Here is a 15,855-nt window from a genome sequence, read left to right as displayed (position 1 = left end):
AGGGCACCGATGATGCAACATCACGCTGCCAGTGCGCCCACACGGCCTAAATCTGAAGATGCATGGAAGCAGATATGTGCTGGTCAGACTCTTTCCTTCCTCTCAGCAGCGATACAGAGCAACGCACCGACTCCTGGGAGCAACTGGACATGAAAAGGAATTCATACAATGCTGTGATGTATCTATCGCCTTAAACGGTAGCGTGCTGCAACAGCCGTGGGATTAGCTTGGGTGGAGAGTTACTCTTTAAACATCGTTTGTGAGTCATGTATGCATTGCAGGAAAAAACTGCGCAAGAATTATTGCAACAGTGGAGGTTTATGACGTTCACATGGAACGCTGCAAACACAGAAAGCCAAGTTACGCACGTTAATCAAGTCTGAGCTGTGAAGAGTTCCTTTTCAAGCAAATGGCAGAACAATTACGATCCGATTGGCCACGGCAGATCTTCGCTGGAGCAGGATCAGTTCCCAACGGAGAGACTCCAGAACAACTTTCCAAAAAAACAATGAGTGGGTAGGGAAGTTTTTCTGGGTTCCAGGCCAAAGGGATTTGATACACGGTGACAGGATGGAGCCAGATTTATTGATTTGGATCTTTGGTGGATTTTTCTGTGTGGAGTTATGTGTGTGGAGAAGCCAAACTGAACTGGAATTACCCAACATCCTTAAATATAACTCACTGCTGAACGTTTAGTCTTTATTTTTTATTTCCTGTTCCTGACCCACTTACTGGGAACAGCTTTCAACATGACGACAAACACCCTTATTACAAAATTAATCAGTCAACGACAAACTAATCAGTTGAAGTGTTGAACACTTAAAAGAACTTATAAAGTATCTGATAGTTTAGCTTGTGTTCAATCCGCTAACAATGACGTGGCTAGGTTTATGACTACCAGGGGGCGGGGTCGAGATATTTCTGGATTTTGGGGAGCTGTCATGTTGTCCATGTTTGTTTTGGATTTATGAGAGGAATTTATTTATGCCGGGACAGTTGGAATATAAGGTTTTACTTGTGCTTACTGAGCTGGTTATAAGTTTGTTATTTACTAAAGAGCAACAGGAATCTATTTTCCTGCTGACCTCTATCAGGACTCTCGTTGAACCTCGTTCATTTTTACTTTTTTAATGAAAAAATTACACCAAACTACCCGGAGCCTCTGTTTTATACGGGGATGTAGTCTCAAGAGCAAAGGTAACAGGTAAGCTACAGGTACGGAATCATCGCCCTTTCAACATCAGGTCCTATGAGCTCAGCATCATCTAACATTTTAGAACTTTTACTACAAAGAAGAAAAGATTTTGTACAAAAACATCTAAAGATTTAGTTGGTGTTGGCTAAGTTTATGACTCTGACCTGCCACCAGGGGGCGGTGGAGATATTTCGGGATTTCGAGGAGCTGTTGCGTCGTCCATCTTTGTTTTTAACGTATTCTTGTAGAGGATATAACAGTTAACAGTTAATAAACAACAGTTTATTCATGCCGGGAGGCTTGGTGTTGAGCTTCTCATCAACTTATGATTTTTTTTTTAGTTTGCCTTTAAAAATGTTTTCAGAATCTCAAAACCTGAGGATGTCTAGCACATTTAACAGATTAACAAGGTTTAAAAAGGTTAAACTGGTTCTTCCTTGTGTCTGAGGTGTGAAGCATCTTTAAATAATATGAGAGGATATATTTAATACTGGTTTCCCTTCAGCTTGTGATTTTGGTCTGATCTTTTATTCTGCATATTTAAGGTTAAACCGGTTCTTCATTCTGTCTGAAGAGTCACAGAGAGGCTTAATGAGACATAAAGACAAAACAAACTGAATATTCCATCATTTCCTGAAGCTCCCCCGCTTCGCCGCATACTTTCACAAGGCCGTCTAGTTATTTTAGGATCACCCCTTTAACTCAAACTACAGCCCTTCCACTCTAACACAAACATTCCTCGGCTTCCACAAACCTTCAGATAATCAGTCCCACTTTTATACCACACGCCGCAGACGTTTGACATACCCAGCGTGTGTGTGTGTGCTGAGTGTGTGTTTGCGCTGGCGAAGTGTTTGTGCATGACATGTTGGCCGTCTCAAAACCAAATCTGCTATTTTCACCGCTTTCCAGATTGGGAGAAAACCTCAAAAATGCCGCCGGGCTCCGAATCACCATCATTTAAAAAAAAAAAAGAAAGAAAGAAAAGAAAGAAATCTGATCTGAGAGGGGAAAGTGAGCGAGCGACATAACATGGGCAGTATAAATACTCCTGACCTGGTCTCTACCGACCTCGGCCTCAGACCACAGCACCCTTTTCCAGCACATTTACCAAAGCACGCTAACTGCGCTAACTGCTACTTGCAGGGAGATGAATGTGTGCCCACGTTCAGCGGGGTTCAGATGAGGACACGACGCAAAAGGTTCTTCACGCTCTCAGCCTGGTCCAGGGGGTCAAACTCATTGTCGTTCTAATTTGATCTCGAGGGGGCCGGACCGATAACAAAATAATAAGCTATAAATAATGACGACTCCAGCTGTTTCCCTGTGTTTAAGTGCAGTAGTAGATTATGAGAAGGTTTACATTTAATGAACTGTCCTTTAAGAAACATTTTATCAACAACCACCTGTTGTTTAGTTCTGGTCTCAGGTTTGTGTTGTGTCCACTAATCAGGACTTCTTTTCTCCTCTGCTTCCACTCCTCCGTCCCCATCTACTTCTTCCTCATATTCCTTTTCTTCTTTCTACTCTTCCTCGTCCCCATCTTCTTATTCTCCTCATCCTTTTCCACATACTTCTCCTTCCTTCTCCTTCTCTAGTTTCTTATCATCCTCTTCTCTTCCTTCTTTCCTTCTTTCCCATTTTCATTTTCATCTTCCTCCTCCTCGGTCCCCATCTATTTCTCCTTCTCATCAGCCTCTTTTCCTCCTCCCTGTTTTTTCTCATCTACTTCCTCGTCTTCTCTTCTTTCTTATTTTCATCTTCCTCCTTCTCCTCTTCCTCCTCCATCCCCATCAGTTTCTCCTCATCATTTTTTCTCTTTTCATCTTTCATCTTCCTCGCATCCTTCTACTCCCCGTCTATTCCTCCTTCTCCTCTTTTCTCTTTTCCCCCTTCCTTCCACTTTTTGTTATCTTATCTTTTTTCTTTCTTATTTCACCATTTTATTTTCCTCTACCTTCATCTGTTTCTCTTCTCTCCCTTCTTCCCCCTTTCCTTCTCTTCCTCCCTCTCATCTCCCTTTTCTCCTCCTCCTTCTCCATCTACTTCTCTTTCTCCTTCTCTTCATCTTCTTTTCTCTCTTTCTTCTTCTACTCTTCCTCACCCTTCTTCTTCTTCTCTTTTTCCTTTACAAATCCATCCCATGGGGGCCAGACAGGACCCTCTGGCGGGCTGTTTTTTGCCCCTGAACCTCATGTTTGACAGCCCTGGTCTAGACGGAGTAAATTTAGGCCGGCGTTGGGACATCGACTGGATCATACCGGAGCTGCTGTCCTGTGGAGATGCGGGAAGAGAACGGTGGCATCACCTGATTCGCTTTATTTAGAATTTAGGACACGCTGTAAGAGTATTAAAATACAAAAGTGAACAAGAGCTCAGAGGCACAAAATGGACGACTGTAATTCAGTGAAAACTAATACTGGATAAAAAAAAAACGTACAGATGATTAACTGCTCTGGTATTGGTTGTTTATGTAGTTTGTAAAGTATATAGTGGATTTATTTTATATTTTCTTAATGTGATATTTATTTTAATGTTGTGCTTGTTTCACTGGGAAACTTTGGGAAACATGGGAAACTGTGAGCTAGGAAGAGATGGACAATCAGCTAACTGTTTAAAAGACATAAATCCATTTTAATGTGATGTGTACAACATAAGGGCTTACTGTCCTGCTCTCATGGCGACGTGTTAAAGCTGCTTATTTACTAAACAGCCACAGGAACACTTGTCCTTTCTCTTGTGGAACGTCCTGTGTTTTGACAACATTCAACATTTGAGAACCTTTGCAACAAGGAAGAAAAGATTTTGATTTACAGCAGAAGGTAGCTCAATGAAATTCACACACACGCACACACACACACACACACACACACACGTGCAAAATATAGGTTCTACCAGCTTGTGCAGAGGCAGCTTGTACGGCTAAGTGTGCTAACTCATCCACGAGCATGATAGTGCTTGTTTTAAGTGTCTTAATTAGGGATGTCTCGACTGGTATCAGGGCTAATCCAGGCATTTATAAAGCCTGATCTTTGGAATTTAGGTTAGCGAAGAAGAAGAAGGAGAAGAAAACAAGAAGAAACAAGAGTTTATGGCAGCGTTGGATGACCAGCGTCTGGAGTAGAGAACACAAGGTACCAGCTACCCTCTCCACACTACATTAACTTTGACAGAAAGATTTATTGAACTGAATCCAGTCCACTCTAGGAGAAGACAAGGAAGACAAGGACAGACTTTAGGACGCTACAGGAGACCAACTCTAGGAGAAGACAAGGAAGACAAGGACAGACTTTAGGAAGACACAGGAGACCAACTCTAGGAGAATACAAGGAAGACAAGGACAGACTTTATGAAGCTACAGGAGACCAACTCTAGGAGAAGACAAGGAAGACAAGGACAGACTTTAGGAAGACACAGGAGACCAACTCTAGGAGAATACAAGGAAGACAAGGACAGACTTTAGGAAGCTACAGGAGACCAACTCTAGGAGAAGACAAGGAAGACAAGGACAGACTTTAGGAAGCTACAGGAGACCAACTCTAGGAGAAGACAAGGAAGACAAGGACAGACTTTAGGAAGACACATGAGACCAACTCAGGGACATTTCGGACCAGATCCGGACGTCCCTAGCGGTATTTGCGGTCTGTGGATGTGTGATGGTTGTGTTTTAAAAGTGTGTATTGCATCAGTTTTTGTGATTCCTCACAAAGGTGGAGGTGAAGGTTGGTGCTCGTGGGGGGGTGTTGAGTTTCATGGGAACATTCCTGCCCTGACAGCGACCCTAACCCAGAGGGAAACACAAGGACTCCCACCCAGTCCTCTGTTTGTCTTTGTCTCTAACCCATCACTCCCCTCAGGCTTCAGATGAAACTCTTCAGTTCTAACCAGCTCTGCCTGCACACCTCCACCTCCACCTCCACCTCCTCTCTCCTCCATCCTCACCTCCCACCTCAAGATATTTACTTACACTCTCCATCTTTTAATGTCCCCTATTTCTTCTCTTCCTTCTTCCCTAACTAGTTCTCCTCCTTCCTTCTGCTCCAGATGCAGACTCCCTCCTCCTCCTCCTCCTCCTCCTCCTCCTCCTCCTCCTCCTCCTCCGTTTATAATGACCATAAAAGGACAAAACCAGGCCCTGTGGCCGCGCTGCTTCCCCGTTTCTCGCTCTCTTTTTACATGATACTTCTTTCACGGCGCACAGAATCCCATGCTCCCTCCCTTCTTTCCACCCTCAGCGACGACGGCGACGGCTTCAACCAGTGTGGCTTAAAACCCGATGACACAGCCTGTAATTTAAATCTTTGGGTTAAACTGCTCATAAAATGTGATCGGCACAATAAGGACACAAATACACTAATATCACACTGACAGAGATAGTATTTAGTGTGAGACCACTGAACAATTAATCACTCTTAGAGCTGGTGGATAACATAAAGAGCCTAAACTTTAATAACCTAAAAACAGTAAAAATAAACAGCTGTGCAAATGTTTGATCTTTTTTGTTTGCAGGGAAGCTGGTTCTGAACCCTTCTATTGGGTTAACCCTTTAACCTCTAAGCTTCAAAATATCCACCTGGACGCTTTTTAGTTTTGCTTATTTTGACTTGAAAAAGAATGTAATAACCTTCTGGTAGAGGTGCAAGTGAATTTACTGTAATGACACCATATCAGCTGTAAAGTACAACATCTCAGTTTCAGAAACCGTTAAAAGAAGCGTGTTTAAAAGTTCACACTGAGTGCGTCGGGGTTCGTTTGGCAGAAGCCTCATAGACGCACGTGTTAGCTACAAAAACGCCTCCATCAGAAAAAGTTTCCTTCAGACTGGCTTCAGAAACCACTAATTTGTTTTTAATGACAGCTGTTGGTGTTGTGGTTTCCAACACCACATGACTTTGGGTATTTGTTGCTGGAATTTAAGAAATCCGCATCAATCAACAAGACCTGCGTGTTTCAAAACAGCATTTTACGCTGTCTGAACTACAGAAGGATCTCAACACATTTTGACGACGAAGCCTCGACAGGATGAAGAACCTGCGCGTGCGTGTCTCACCTGCACGGTCTTCTTGATGCGTTGGGACGGCCCGGGGTAGTCCTTGGAGTACAGGTCAGTCAGGAACAGAGAGTTGATGAGCGTCGATTTCCCGAGACCAGACTCGCCTGAGGACAAAGACGCAAAGTGGACGTCAGAAATGTTTGAGAACACGACTTTAATGCTTTATCGATTCAAGTAAAGAGGAAATACAGCCAGTTCGTTAACGAAGACGATGCTGGAAGACATCAATCAGTCAAAAAGCCAATTAAGAAGTTCAATTAGTCTCATCTAAGAACTTTAAAAGTTGCTTAACACTGCTGCAGACCATGTTATACACATTCAACCTGACAAACAGACATCTAACATATATAGAAGCATGTGGACGCAGCGTGACATAGTTTTATACACGCAAAGCCTGAAGGAACGCAATCGCAGCACAAAAAACAAATTCATTGTGTGAGAGGAAAAGGTCAGGAGCTCATCACGCCAACAGAAAAAAGAAAGGCTGCACATAGAAGGAATAAAACATTTCCTCTTCACCTCCCGCTCACTCTCACTCTCACTCTCTCTCTCACCGCCCCCATCCATCCACTCTGCCTCCGTCCGTCCAGCTCAACACTTCCTTTAAGTATAAATCTCCCTATTTGTGTCTTCGCGGTGCCAACTTTCCATTCCCTGCTCCCATATTGATGTTACAAGAGCTGCACAAACACACACAGTTAACATTTACTTGACAAAAAGAGCACAGCCAGTCCAAACATACACATTGTATATGCACACACACACACACACACACAAGGCTGTGATTAATGGCTGAGCATCTGGCTCGTGTCTCATGAAAGGGCGTTGGAGGGGTGTTTGGTTGGAGGGAAGGAGGGCCGCCTGTCCCAGCAAGACCTCAAACCAAGCACCACTGCACCATTTCAGCCTTCGCCAAAACCCAGCTAGTTTGTGAGCAAACATCAGCGCAGGCTGGGATCACACGGCAGCTCGTAGGCTCGTAGCTCGTAGGGCCTTATGGTGTCAGATATGAGAAATACAAGAAAAAAAGCCGAAAAGGAAAAACCAGAAAGAAAACCGCAGCCAAACACTGGATGCCGTGGATAAAGAGTTGTGCGTCAACTACGGCTGCAGCTAATTATTTTCATTGTGGATGTGGCCGCAGATTCTTTTCTTGATTTCTTTGTCCATAAAATCAGAGACAAGAGTTCATCCAAAGTCTTTAACGGTCTCGTTTTATTTGACCAACAGTCTGAAACCCCAGATTATTTTGCTCTCATCATGGGGCGTGTTTCAATACTCCTGCACGCAATCGGACAATCAGAGACATTTAGTTGTAAACTAATTCAAATCAACCACATAAAGCTCCGCCCACACCATCTGATTGGCCCGGCAGATCTTTGCAGGAGCATCATCCGTTCCCAACAGAGAGACTCCAGACAAACTTTCTGCTGCAAAGATTTTGTCGGTGGGGAAGATGAATTTTTTTTTTTTTTTTTTTACACAATTCACACACAACTCTCCTATTTAACGATCTGTAATCAGCCTATATTTGACACTTTGGCAAAAAGAAAAAAACAAAAAGACTAAAAGACTAAATAAAAGATTATGAAGTTAATTTTCCGTTGATGGATCTTGGAACCGAAGCGACGCCTCGAGTCTGGAAACCTCATAATCTCATGCAAACTTTGTCTTTGTGTGCCTGTTTGATACTTAAGATTCCAGGAAATATCCACAGCCCACAGCAGCCACTTTAAATAACGTATTTAACCGGAAGAAAGAATACACAGAACCATGGATTTTAAGAGCCTTTATGTCTAAGTTAATCAACTGATCTGAGGCAAAAGACTTCTTTAGCGATAAGTAAAGAAAAACCAACAATAAAAAGTTCATATTTGATGATCTGGAATTAGTCTGAACTCCCTGCAGCCCCCCCCCCACCAAAAAACAAACAAACAACTGAACCTGAAACTGCAACGCAAACTCAAACTTCCTGGAAGGGTTATTTTGCTGATCTCCATCCAGAGACACTTGAAGTCTACCTAAGCCCGACCTTGAAGTGAATGAGATCTTTCTGAGTTTGTGATTGCAAACAGACACGACACAATCGTGCATTCAGAAATCAAGCCGCTGTCGACGGCGCGAGATGAATGTGCACGGCTCTTGCCACAGAGCAGAGGAGAATCTGGAGGTTTTCCATTTCTAAAACGATCATCAGATGTTGCCTCAGTTATTTTAGATTGACGAGCAGATTTTCCAGAGAGCTGAGAGTCTGGAGTGTCATGTCTGCAGCTCGGGCGTCTGAGGTTAGTATATTTACTGCGAGGGCTCTGAGAGGTGACCTAACCGCTAATCAGAGGTTAAAAGCCCAACATCTGTGAATACTGACGCTAATAAACAGCTGGACGGCTCAGGTTTAGTCGTGAAGTGTTTTTCTTTCTCCACAGGTGTATTAGATGAGAACACTGACTCCCTTCTCATCCTGGTTGAAGCGGCCACCTGCTGCGACTCAACGTCTGCAGCGTTTCATTCTTTCCGCCTCCAGGACATCTGTGTGTTCCATCAGTCCACGACGATCCGGTGTGAATGCCCCTTCTTAACCCCTCAGCTGCCCCCTGTGTGTGTTTGCTCAGCCCTGGATGACATTCTGTCCCTGTGTGAGTTATGAAGCCACTCTGCAGCCTCTCCGTGCAGACGACGGGCGGCTCACCCGTTTGATGGACTGTTTGGAGTTAGAGGTCAAGCATGCACACACACACACACACAGACCTGTGCACAAAGACAAAGGCCGCTTCATGACGAGATGGGCTGGCTAAGCTGGGACGTTCCTCTAAACGTGGAGCCTTGGGTCTGTAAACACATCTGCTCCGTCCTGTTAGCTCTGCTCTCCTGGTAGTTTGGTGTCATTGCTGAGGCTCGACTAAACACAAGCGCCAGGATGTGAAGTGAAAAGTCAGAGAGGCTGCAGAGACACTAACTACACAGCAACAAGGTGTTTTTGATTAACTGGAGCGTTTGAAATGAACTGAAATGTCCGCAGCCACGCATAAAGCATCACTTCACTGAGTTAAGAATCGATTCATCCGACAGATGTGTTCTCAGTCCTCAGATCATCTGCAGCGACAACAGATTTAAAGTTCATTTGATACGAGTTCCAGAAATTGTTTTAGCCCGGAGATGGCCTGAAGTTCTCACAACGATAAAACTGTAGTCGGGGGGGGGGGGGGGGGGGATTTGGAATCTGGAATAGTTCAGTCTGATTTCATTATTCTCAAATCGTTTGGGCGGGGCTTCATCTGGTGAGCTGATTAAAAAAAAAAAAAAAAAAAAAGGCTGCCATCAGAAAAGTGAGACGTTGTAGAAGATACTGACAACATAATAACTTTAAAGGTATTTGTCGAGACGTTTGTTTCTCTGATTGGCTGTAGGACTGTCCATACACGCTCCATGATGAAATCCAGCATATCTATTTGATGACGTACAGTTAGCTCTAAATATGCTTTGACAAGGACACCACTTCTGTTATTTTTAGCTGTTTAAATATTTTGAAGATGAAGGAGCGATGGCTGTGCATGATGAAGACAAAACTCTTAAAGAAAGAGCAGTAAAACCCAGCAGAGTATCATAAAACCCATTCTTTGGCGACTGTCATGGGTTCCTGCAAAGGATTCTGCATATATTATTAAAATGAACTTTTTATTTCATGTTATTTTGCACCAAATACGTATGAGCTCCTGAATATAACAGAGCAAAGAAATGGCGTGCAAATACAACATAGGTGCAAGGATTTTATGAATTGATATCAGAATCAAGACAAATCTTGAGACGCAGTCCAAAGAGATTAGTCGACGTGTGTTTTAGTTTGAAGTAAAACTGTTTCAGGACCGTATGAATCAGAATCATGGTGATACCCAGCCCTCGCCCTGGTTCCCTTTGCAGACTGAAGGCCAGAGGTTTCAGTTTCTGTCTCTGAACCCGGCCTCGTCCGGGCCGTGGGGCAGATCAACGCGGAAATCTAAACCAACCCGAACAGCAAACACTTCCCAGAGCACACACCAAAACCTCCCGCTGACCAGACTCCTCAGTGGATCCTCAGCAAACAGGATGATAGTCTGACTAAACTAAACACTGTAAGGTTGGACAAACGTGAGCTACGGATACTGGCTCTTAAGGACGATGTCAATATTTGTGGATCCAATACTGACATCTTTAAAACAGAGAAAGTGCTACACCAAACAGAAGAAGAAGAAGAAGAAGGCTGGGTGGAAGACCTTCACTCTGTGACGATGCTTCAGTCAGCACAGTTGTCTAAACCCCCCCTTACCCTCGCCCCCCGAGGGAAGGTCCGTCCCAATTAGCCTCCCTGGTTCAGCTTTAATTAAATATTGGTTCAGCGTGACAAGTGGAAGCTCAGTGGCAGCTCTCTGTAAATAGACTAATGACCTGAAAGTCAGTGATGGATGGATGATCATCCCTGCTGCTCCTCCTCCATCACTCCAGCTCTCTCCAGCTCTGCCTCTCTGTCCTGATTCTCTCTCCTCTGCCCCCGCTGTCAGCTAAAGAGGTCGGTTATTTTGACAAATCGTCCTTCCGACTCGTTCAACACATACGGGGGAAAACAAGACCCAACTAATGTGTTATTGATCAGCCCTATGAGAGACTGCCTGTTCACTATCACTAACACATGACTGGATATGTCACGGTTTTTAAAATTAGTATCGTACTTCAGCCTGAGTCTGATCAAAGTCTGATCTTTGGTAGTTATTTGTTATAGACCTGCTATAAACCAAAACCACGTCCCTGTAGAGTCAAAATGTCTTCTTCTTTGGTTTTAATGGCAGTTGGGAAGCATCAAAGCTGCCAAAAATTGAAGAAGAAGAAGACAAAGTAGAAGAAGAGGTAGTAGTAGTAGAAGAAGAAGGAGAAGATGATGAAGTAGTACAAGAAGTAGCAGAAGAAGGAGTAATAGTAGTAAAAGTTGAAGTAGTAGAAGTTGGAGAAAAATAAGTAGGAATAGTAGTAGTAGTAGTAGTAGTAGAAGAAGAAGAAGAAGAAGAAGAAGAAGACAAAGTAGTAGAAGAGGTAGTAGTAGTAGAAGAAGGAGAAGAAGATGATGAAGTAGTACAAGAAGTAGCAGAAGAAGGAGTAATAGCAGTAAAAGTTGAAGAAGTAGAAGAAGTTGTAGAAAAATAAGATGAAGTATAAATAGTAGTACTATTAGAAGTAGTATTAGTAGAATTAGATGAACATCAGCTCCAATAAAACCACTAAACAGAATCCATGGAGTCCACTCAGTCAAAGGCTGCACCCAAACAACAACAACAAACACTGAACGTTTAAAAGAAGAGAAAAGTTTCCTGGAGACAGCGTCAAGGAGAAACATCTGAACTTGGGGAGATGATACATATTTTGGAACAAGCTCTGGAACAAAGTCTCTCTCTTTCACTCAGCGACAGAAGAACCGCCGCCAACACAGGGAAATAAAAATAAAAAGCTGTGACTATTTAGGAAATAAATAATCCAAATGTGGTCTGACATCAGATCAGTGAAATGCGTCCTCAGCGCGTCCCGGTTGTGTTCACACCTGTACATGGTCACTGTAGATCTGATCGCCCAGGACGGATGTTAATGTAAGATCTAAACGGGGCAAATTATGTTCCTGTTAGAATCCCAACTCTCCAGTCTTTCAGACATGAGGAAACTCTTGCTTCTATATGTTTTTCTTGGCTACACAACGTCCTGGATGACTGAGAAGCTTCTCAGACTTAACACTCAACTTTAAATGATTTGTTGTTGTTTTTTTAACCAACAGTGCAGAACTCAAAGCACTTTAGTTTAATTCAGTCTTTAAAAATTTCTTAGAAAACGAATAGCTTCTGTTTTCCTGCTCATTGAAATACTGATATCCTACTATATGGTACATGGTTCTGTAGTCAGTAAGCACTGATGAGGGATTAATGTACACACTGAGAGACATACATGTTAAATATGAATCTGTTGATGGGAGTTTTGGCGAGCTGGACTATGAGCAACACAAAAACAAACATACAAATGGTCAGAGTGGGTTTCCCATGGGATTCCTGACATTCCTCCCTCTCTCTTTCCCCTCATTGGGTCCTGGGTCTCTCTCCGGCTCAGCCCCGAGGCAGCAGCTGGCCCCCTCACATCCCGACAGGCCTGTTAACTAGCACCCAACACAAACACACATCCAGCAGACATGTGTGAGGCCCGAACCAGAGCGAGTGTGAAACCGAGCATCTAGGGGGAAGTGTACGGGGATAAAGGAAGAGAACGGAAAACTGTGGATGTGGGGGAAGTTGTTGGACACCAGCCTGTTGGGAACCTCCATTGTTGGGGTTAAATGGGACTGGATGAAACACGGAGCAAAGGTCAATACGTTGTCAAAAAGATGAGAATCTGTGAGTCTAGTTGGGACGTCCCGGTGTGTGTTCTCTACTCCAGAAATGTTCTGGTCATCCAACGCTGCCATAAACTCCCTAACCCTCTCTGGAAGATGTTTCTCCTTGACGCTGTCTCCAGGAAACTTTTCTCTTCTTTTAAACGTTCAGTGTTTGTTGTTGTTGTTGTTTGGGTGCAGCCTTTGACTGAGTGGACTCCATGGATTCTGTTGAGATGATCAACTACTACCACCTCACCACACATCCACATTACACTAGTTACTGACTGCTGTCTGACTCACTTCATTTAACACAGGAAACTATTTTTTTTAAAGTTTTGGCAGCTTTGACACCAGCCAACCGTCTTAAAACCAAAAAGGAAGTAGACGTCACTACAGGGACGTGGTTTTGGTTTAAGGCGGACCTAATAGAAATAACTAGAAAACATCGGCCGTGGCTGGAGCCCGATACCGATCCGATCAATTTAAAAATTCCTGAATTGGCCCAGACACTGATCAGGACATAGAGTCTAGCAGAGTGATCTCAGCTACAGGAGCCTCACAGGGACACAGCCCCATCCTTCCTCTGTTATTATTATTTATTTTATTTTAGAGAATGAGTGTTCTGCTGCGATCCACCGAGCCCGAGACTAAATCTGACAGAATTGGCACGTGCTGGGTCACGGCAGCCATGTGGCATCTCAAAATAGAGACAACGGGAGAGAACGGGAGAGAACGGGAGCACGGCGCAGAGAAAGAATGAGAAACTTGCCTGCAGTGATTTGACTGAGCATGCATGAACATGCACACGTGCACGACCCCGTCCCGACGCAAACACACACACACCCACACATACATACATCCGTGAGTGTTGCACCCAGAGGCGATGAGGAGTCTTTGTGAAGCTGGTTTGTAAACAGGACGCTGTCCAGCTCTAACATGGGCGGCTAAATGCATCCTAACGCGACACGGAGGACAGAGATCAGGGTGGAGAATACTTTCAGGTGGCCTGCTTTGAGGCCAGAAAATGGTTTCAGGGCTGCAGGACGTGACTCAAGTTCTGTTAACGAGCCGTAAAACGACTGATAAAAAGGTTCCCAGAAAATCAAGAATCTGAAGATGCAAACCATAAAAGGCCAAAAACAAACGGCACAAACGCTTCCAAAGCAACGCCAGAATCTACAGCACGTTACCGACTGAATCACTCTGAGATCTGAGCAGCTGTCGCTCTGAAAAGATGCCTTGTTGTGATGGACGCGTGTAAGTAACTGTGCAAGAGTAGCAGGATCTGACGGCGCTGGAGTATTGTGGAGAAACTGACAGAAACTGAAACCAGACCAGGACGTCTAATTTACGACCGTGCACCACAGCTGTGTGGAGCCTTTTAACGTGTTGTACAGGGAGTGAGCACAATAAAACTAACACCTGTACCATGTAACACAAGAGTCCGAGGTGAGGTGGTCCTTTCAGACCTCCTGCTCCTGGGTCCTAAGAGTCTGGGGCAGAACACAGCGCTGAGAAACTCCATGAACATCTTCCAGAGATAATAGACACGACCATCTTAAGGTACAGACACACAAACCAACACCAAAGAACTACAATGAAGACTGACTGCGATGTCTCCTCACGTCTCCAGTGTCTTGACCAAAAAAGTTGCACCTGAACGCACCACAAAGGTTACAGCCACAGACCAGGCTAGGAAGCTAGGAAGAGCTACTGTAGCTGGGAGGTTGGGAAGAGCTACTGTAGCTGGGAAGCTAGGAAGAGCTACCATAGCTGGGAGGTTAGGAAGAGCTATTGTAGCTGGGAGGTTAGGAAGAGCTATTGTAGCTGGGAGGTTAGGAAGCTAGGAAGAGCTATTGTAGCTGGGAGGTTAGGAAGAGCTACCGTAGCTGGGAGGTTAGGAAGAGCTACTGTAGCTGGGAGGCTAGGAAGAGCTACCGTAGCTGGGAGGTTAGGAAGAGCTACTGTAGCTGGGAGGCTAGGAAGAGCTATTGTAGCTGGGAGGTTAGGAAGCAGGAAGAGCTACTGTAGCTGGGAGGTTAGGAAGAGCTATTGTAGCTGGGAGGTTAGGAAGCCAGGAAGAGCTACTGTAGCTGGGAGGTTAGGAAGAGCTACTGTAGCTGGGAGGCTAGGAAGAGCTATTGTAGCTGGGAGGTTAGGAAGAGCTACTGTAGCTGGGAGGCTAGGAAGAGCTATTGTAGCTGGGAGGTTAGGAAGCCAGGAAGAGCTACCGTAGCTGGGAGGTTAGGAAGAGCTATTGTAGCTGGGAGGTTAGGAAGAGCTATTGTAGCTGGGAGGTTAGGAAGCTAGGAAGAGCTACTGTAGCTGGGAGGTTAGGAAGAGCTACCGTAGCTGGGAGGTTAGGAAGAGCTACTGTAGCTGGGAGGCTAGGAAGAGCTACCGTAGCTGGGAGGTTAGGAAGAGCTACTGTAGCTGGGAGGCTAGGAAGAGCTATTGTAGCTGGGAGGTTAGGAAGCCAGGAAGAGCTACTGTAGCTGGGAGGTTAGGAAGAGCTATTGTAGCTGGGAGGTTAGGAAGCCAGGAAGAGCTACTGTAGCTGGGAGGTTAGGAAGAGCTACTGTAGCTGGGAAGCTAGGAAGAGCTACCGTAGCTGGGAGGTTAGGAAGAGCTACTGTAGCTGGGAGGCTAGGAAGAGCTATTGTAGCTGGGAGGTTAGGAAGCCAGGAAGAGCTACTGTAGCTGGGAGGTTAGGAAGCTAGGAAGAGCTACTGTAGCTGGGAGGTTAGGAAGCTAGGAAGAGCTACTGTAGCTGGGAGGTTAGGAAGCTAGGAAGAGCTACTGTTAGCTGGGAGGTTAGGAAGCTAGGAAGAGCTACTGTAGCTGGGAGGTTAGGAAGCTAGGAAGAGCTACTGTTAGCTGGGAGGTTAGGAGGCTAGGAAGAGCTACTGTTAGCTGGGAGGTTAGGAAGCTAGGAAGAGCTACTGTAGCTGGGAGGTTAGGAAGCTAGGAAGAGCTACTGTAGCTGGGAGGTTAGGAAGCTAGGAAGAGCTAATATTAGCTGCTGCTGAAAACAATGAATCGACTGAAAAGCTGACAGGTGGTAAAGGTACGGGACACATGTGCCCTAATGATCGACTGGCCTGGTAGATCTTTGCTGGAGCAGAACCAGTTCCCAAAGAAGACTCTGGACAAACTTTCTGGCTGCAAAACATTGTGGGCGAAGGGGTTGGTCAGTGACGTTGTGCTGCTGCAAACATTTGAGCCCGG

The 15,855-nt window shown here is 44.7% G+C and overlaps 1 protein-coding gene across 3 annotated transcripts in view; it reads right to left on the bottom strand.

The window, feature by feature from the left end:
• LOC311495220 (septin-7-like) overlaps positions 1–15,855 on the bottom strand; it is a 42,079-nt gene that overhangs the window by 16,815 nt on the left and 9,409 nt on the right. For all 3 annotated transcript variants that reach the window (XM_084554597.1, XM_084554596.1, XM_084554595.1), the window contains exon 3: positions 6,246–6,352. In XM_084554597.1, coding sequence (XP_084410723.1) covers positions 6,246–6,352 — 107 coding nt within the window. The remainder of the gene's footprint in view (positions 1–6,245; positions 6,353–15,855) is intronic.

The sequence above is a fragment of the Chelon labrosus genome (genome assembly GCF_963514085.1).
Source record: "Chelon labrosus genome assembly, chromosome: 11".
NCBI lineage: Eukaryota > Metazoa > Chordata > Actinopteri > Mugiliformes > Mugilidae > Chelon > Chelon labrosus.
Note: the sequence above shows the minus strand (reverse complement) of the source record. Positions and strands in the feature narration are given on the sequence as shown.